Genomic DNA, 6,528 nt, shown 5'->3' with positions numbered 1-6,528 from the left:
AGGGAACCCTGATTGCTCTTCAGGCTGACAAGGGAGGGGGACTTGATTGGGGGAGGGGGAGGGAAATGGGAGGCGGTGGCGGGGAGGAGGCAGAAATCTTTAATAAATAAATAAATACATAAATTTTAAAAAAGTATAATGCAATCATCATTGCAAACTTATTACAAAAGTAAAACACAAAGTAAAAAAAAGTTTTCATTTGTTTTAATTTCATGAACTCAATTAGAAAGGTAGTCTGAGAGCTTGCTTTATCTTAAATGCCAAAAAAACATGCTGTGTTTGGGCATGTCTATTACAAACTATGAGGCAACGGTCCTTTAATATTAGTGAGGTTTCCTAGAGACTCAGCAGCATAGATATTGTCAATAACATGACAATTGGCAGAATAGAGAGGTAACATCTGATTCCTACTCGACTAAAAATTCTTCGCAGGTTTACCAGTACAACTGTCCTATTCCTATCTAAAAATTTCCAGATTTCTTATCTAAAAAGGTTAGCCAGTAGGGATGTGATGGGGTACACCTCACACCCCAGCACTCCTGAGGCAAAAGCAGGTGAATCTCTGAGTTGATTGTTAGAGGATTATCAGCAATGCTGCTCATTTTTAAATTCACTACAGATTTTTAAATATAACTCTAGTTTCATGAGAATTTACTATGCCAGTATTTCACTCCTTCTCTTCCTTCTCAGACAACCCTGACATCATTATTCAGGATTTGAGTGGGTTTCAGTTACATCACTGTGCCCTCTCTTTGACATTAACAACTGTTACTTACAACTTAACACTTTGCAATACAAAATAAGAGGGAAAACACCCAATTCTGAAGGAATTCAGTTACATATTCTGTTCCTACCCAATTTAAGTAGTTGAAACTATAAAATATCTAAGTACCTCACATACTTAAGAGTATATGAGAAAGGTTAGGGTAAATGAAATACAACAAAAACATTTCTAAGACAGGAAAGATGAGGTACTCTAGACAGAGCAAGCAAACAAGGAGCCAAGTAACTGTAATATTCCAAAGAACAGCCTAGGTTAGCTGACCCTTGCAGGTAGCTTCCTAACCTGACTTCACAAACTCAGCGACACTGTGGAAATGGAAAGAGCTCCTGTCAATCAAAATGACTTCCAATCTATTCAGAGAGGAGAAGCAGATAGTCAAAAAGGCAATTCCAATCTTGCCAGAGGAAAAGCACTACTAAGTTCTAAAAATAAAGCAAAAGCCAAACATACATAAAATCAGTCCAGTACTAGGCCAATCAGCAGACAGTGGCTACCAAAGCTAACAATCCTCAAGCCTTCCAAGCATTTACTCTACAAAGTACCAGATCTGGGGTGTGCGTGGGGAGTGTGCAACACCCCACCCCACAGAGCTCACATGGAAGGCAGAACAACCTGTGAGAATCAGTTCTCTTCTACCCTGTGGGTCCAAGGAATTGAATCAGGTCACTGGGCTTTCTATGTGGTAACAAGGTCATTTCTAAGTTGGGAGCACAAATACAGCATTCTTCCTGTTGTTTAACACCACCTGAATATTTAGCCTATTTCTAGGCCAACTGAAATACAACCATCTTTTCTCTCCACACCAATCCCAGTTGTCAGTTTCTCTGTCTATACCATGACTGCCCACCCTTTCTACTCACGACTTCAGCCAAGTGACAGATTAGTATCTGCTAAACAGATTAAAAACCAAAAAGAAAACACGAACATGAAGAGACATTGAAGTCTTGCTCTTAATTCTAAAGCCATATCTAATACTGCCCCAATGCCAGTCAGACAAATAAAAAGGCTAGCACATAACAAATAATTAAATATTTGACCTGAAAGCACAACAGAAAACATATTCTTATTTATTTTTATTTTCATTTGTGTGTGTGTTGTGTGAGTGTATGCCACATGTGTGCAGGGGCCCAAGGAGGACCGAATAGGGCACTGGACACCCCGGAGCTAGAGTCAGGAGCAATTGTAAGTCATCTGAAATGAGTGCTGGAAACCAAACTTGGGTCTTTTGAACAGCACTCTTAACCACTGAGCCATGTCTCCAGTCCCTCTATTTTATTTACTGATATAGGACCACGCTGGCCTGGAACTCTTGGGCTCACATGAGACTATAGGCATGAGTCACTGCACTCAGTATCACTTTCCTTACTCAGTGCATGAATAAAGTCAAACCTTCCCTCTGATCTAGCAATAACTTATTACAACAAAAAGCGAACAATCAGCTTTTATACTGCTATATACACATGATGATCCAAGCCAAGTGTATGTATGCACACACTTACAAACAAAAACACTATGTTTTTGCTTTGCTTTTCCCAGCCACATGGGAGTTTAGAACTGTCAAGGCATCATGTGATCTAAATCCATTGTTATGTTGAGGACAGAGCTTCTGCTTAGCAATACCAAGCCCAGGATTGCCAGTACCAGGAGAGAGGTGAGGAGGAACAGTTGGTTAAAACTTTTAGAGAAAATCAATAGTTCTATTACACAAAAATAATAAATAAGAATGCAAAAAAGGTACCTGCTGTTGCTTGAAATCAGGTCTTTTTTTGATAAGATTATAAACTGCCACATATTTCATATAAAGCACATAGGCCCTTTCCTCATCACGATCTAGTCTGCATTCTTCTGCTGCCTTGAAGATCTTCTGAGCGCTGTGGACATAACTTAAAAGTTGAAAGAAAATTTAAAATACTTGCTACTGGAGGGAAAATACAAGTCTATATAAACTCTGCAGGTGACCATAAGATAACTGTCATGATTTAGGCTGTTTACTTCACACACCTCCTTTCATACCTTCCCTTTGAGATTAGGCTAGTCTTAAGATATAAACCATAGACAGCTAGAAAGGAATGACCGGCCATCTTAGGTTTAACCTTTAGGATGCTCCTGCCCTTAGTTTTTGAGAAAGTTTAAAGGTGGCTTGTAACAAGAGTTAAACAAAATTACTTTCCTTGTTAGACCACATTTACCAATTTACCTCAAGAAGTAAGACAATCTTTCCCCATTTCTCCCCTAAAAGGTATTTCTTTAAAGCCATTCTGTTACTGGTAATATTAAGAAACAACGGTGTACTCTCGGGTTTTCTCTCCTTACTTTTATTTATGTTTTCACCCTCAACTGTCAGCACTGATGTTTTGTTTCTTCCCATTTATTCCCTTGATAAAATGACTCATTAAAATACCCCTGTGCCTACAGACCAGGGGCCTTGAATAAGACCAACGTTTCTTTTTGATAAATGACTACATGTGAAAATATATGGAAAAAGGGTTTACTGTATGAGTCAGTGTGTCACAGTGCAGCTCCCATGACGAGAGTTTCCCCTTCTTCCATTTTTCCCTTTTTCTCTTAAATTTTGTTTTATTTTGGGGTAGGCCAGAAGATGGGTGGGATCAGGAGGCATGATGTGAAAGATGCAAATAAATAAATAAAATGCCTTTGTGCTTACACAGGTCTCTTTAGCTTTGTCTTCATTGGTTCATTTGGGATCATGTGTCCTCTTTATCTCCAATCCCTTTAAGAACTATTCTCCTAAATCTGGGGAATGTGGCAGCTAGATCTACCTTTCTTTCTAAAACTTGATTCCATCTAAATAATAATGTAATTACTTAGTAATCTCTAAATCTTTTGCTGGAGAAAATAAATTTGAATAAAAAGGTTTTTTTTTTTTTTGCTGTTCTCTGTTCCTTAACTACTAGAGTCAACAATTTTAACGATAACCTATTTTTAGCAGATTTATATTTCCAGCAAGTATCAGAATCAGTTGACCCCTTGACCATGAAAATTTGGAACCTCTCTTGGAATGGCGCATTTTCTACCTGTGCCTAAGATGCACACATACCCAGGGAAATAAAATCACATAAGATAAATCGGTAAGTTGAAGACCGTATCACATTGGCACAAAATAAAACTTACAGAATACTAATGTTTCTATCTTATCTATTGTTGTGATGAGACACCATGACCACAACAATTCAGGGAGGAAAGGGTTTATGTCCCTAGTCAGTCCATGGAGGGAAGCCAAGCAGGCAGTCAAACCTGTGGAGAACTGGGGCAGGAGCTGGTGAAGGGGTACAGAGTGCTGCTTACAGACTTGCTCCTTCCTCATGGCTTGCTCAACCTGCGTTCTTATAGAACCCTGGACCAACAGCTCAGGAGTGTCCCAACCTCAGTGGGCTGGGCCTCTCCCAAAAATCACTAATTAAGAAAATGGCCAATGGGCTTGCCTTCCTACAGCCTGATCTTATGCAGGCATTTTTTTTTCACTTAGGGTCACTCCTTTCAGATGACTTTAGCTTGTATCAAGCTGCCATAAAAACAGCCAGGATAACTATACAAAAAAGTAGTCACAGCCCCTCTTTTAGTCAGAGGAAGACTATACCAGCATTCTAACTTACAAGTGGACTACACAAGAGTAAAGGCAACCTTTAGTTAAAAGTTAGACTGTTTTATGGGAAGAAAATAGCTTGTGGCAAAATGGCTTTAATAGAACTCTCATACTCTTTTAAACTTATCGTCTAATATACATACTGGCCAGGAAGTTGAGCAATCAAACATTTATTCTGCTAACACAAATTTAAGAACATCTCTGGAGCTATTTTACTCTTGTGATCATCTTAATTGGCTATTCATTAAATCTAAATAATAAGGAAATGAAGTAAAATCAATGTTTTCATCAAACTTGCAAAGTGCACACACTTCTTGGTGCTGGTTTTCTCAGGTTTAACTTCTGTCTTCTTATTGAGGTCTTTTAGTGAAGAACTGAGGTAGAGTTCTTTAGGAACGGAAGCTACAGCAGGCATGATGAGTGATGCTCGCTCTTCCACTTCAACAATGGATGGTGTAGTTCATGAAAAGCAGTTCTTTCCTAAAGCAAAGCAAACAATTCCACTCATTATCCTCATTAGAGAAAAGTAAGTGTTAAAAAAAAATGAAACTTTTAACATTTGCTCAGCAGCAAAGTGACTGCTTGACATGTAAGGCTGTGGACTGCTTAGCAACACACACCTACACCCATCCCACGTGCACCAAACAAAACATTACTAGAGTGTCAGCATGGTCCAGCAATTGGGAGCTGAGGTAAGATTATGAGTTTATCACCAATTTGGGCTACCCAGTGAGACTCTATTCAAACAAAAACAAATATCTACTACTTAACTGTATCCTTCCTCAGTGGGGTTCATTTTAAATTATCTTGAATATCTATTTTGAGAGTGCAATATGTATATATATATATATATACACATAATAAACACACATAAAATATATATGAACACACACAAACATACAAAATCTATGGTATAAGCAAGATTTATTTTCAAATGTTCATTAACTAAATGGATTATTGTGCCATTTTGCCATCAGTATCAAAATATCTATTAAAAAGAACAGAATTAAAACTACATTTGATACATATTACAAGTAGAATTTTCAACTTGAAATATTTCTTTTCTTCTTGATATCAGTTTATAAAAAGAAAAGTTTTAGGCAGAGCCAGGTTTATATGGAGCTGGGGACAAAAACAACATATTTCTGCTCCTGCCAAACACTTCTCTTACACTTCGGTTTACTCTGAGTCTTTGATTTTGTGACATTCTTTGTTTCCAGATATGCTGTGTAAAACTGTGACAAGAAAAAACATGGAGTAAAAAAACGATAGTGTAAAGAATGGCAAGGTATATACAATTAAATTGTGTGTGTGAATATTCACCAAGACCTGGAGATGGAGCAGATCAAAGCACCCAAGGTAAAAGGTCTTGGTAAGATCCTAAGTGTAGCCGGGCAGTGGTGGCACCTACCTTTAATCCCACCACTTGGGAGGCAGAAGCAGGTAGATGTCTGTGAGTTCAAGGCCAGCCTGGTTTTAAGAGCTAGTTCCAGGATAGGCCCCAAAGCTACATAGAAACCCTCTCAAAAACAAAACAAAAAAACAAGAAGAAAAAAGATCCTAGGTGTCACCACATGAAAATGTCGGTGACCTGATTAACTTCATATATGGCTTTCTGTAATGCAGAACTAATTACAATTTGAATTAAAGCCTACATTAATACATTTAACTGCAACGTTAATTTTTCCCATCATCTCTCTCTGCTCTCTAAATGATTCTATCAATTCAATTTAATTACATGAATGAAGATCAACAAGCACCTAATCCTAAAAGACTGAATAACAAGGAGCTAGAGAAAAGGCTCAGAAACTAAGTACTCCCTGAAGACCAGCGTTCAATTCGAGCACCAACATGGTGGCTCACAACCATCTGTAACTCCAATTCCAGAGATCCAACACCCAAGTGTTGTGTAGATATACAAGCAGGAAAAACAGCCATACACATAAAATAAAAATTTAAATGTTGCTTTGTTTTGTTTGTTTTCCAAGACAGGGTTTCTCTGTGTAACCCTGGCTGTCCTGAAACTCATTTTGTAGACTAGGCTGACCTCAAACCCTGAGATCTGCCTGCCTCTGCCTCTAGAGTGCTGAGATTAAAGGTATTTGCCACCACTGCCTGGCTTAAAAAAGAAAAAAAAATT

General features: G+C 38.2%; 1 protein-coding gene across 1 annotated transcript in view; it reads right to left on the bottom strand.

Moving 5' to 3' along the window:
- The window catches only part of Usp8 (ubiquitin specific peptidase 8), a 49,497-nt gene that overhangs the window by 35,389 nt on the left and 7,580 nt on the right, over positions 1 to 6,528 (bottom strand). The window contains exons 2-3 of the mRNA XM_005364419.3: positions 4,700 to 4,868; positions 2,523 to 2,667 (exon numbers count right to left, since the gene is read on the bottom strand). Coding sequence (XP_005364476.1) covers positions 2,523 to 2,667; positions 4,700 to 4,803 — 249 coding nt within the window. The 5' untranslated portion in view covers positions 4,804 to 4,868. The remainder of the gene's footprint in view (positions 1 to 2,522; positions 2,668 to 4,699; positions 4,869 to 6,528) is intronic.

This window comes from Microtus ochrogaster (genome assembly GCF_000317375.1).
Source record: "Microtus ochrogaster isolate Prairie Vole_2 chromosome 14 unlocalized genomic scaffold, MicOch1.0 chr14_random_1, whole genome shotgun sequence".
Classification (NCBI taxonomy): Eukaryota; Metazoa; Chordata; class Mammalia; order Rodentia; family Cricetidae; genus Microtus; species Microtus ochrogaster.
This window is presented reverse-complemented; position numbering and strand designations above follow the sequence as displayed.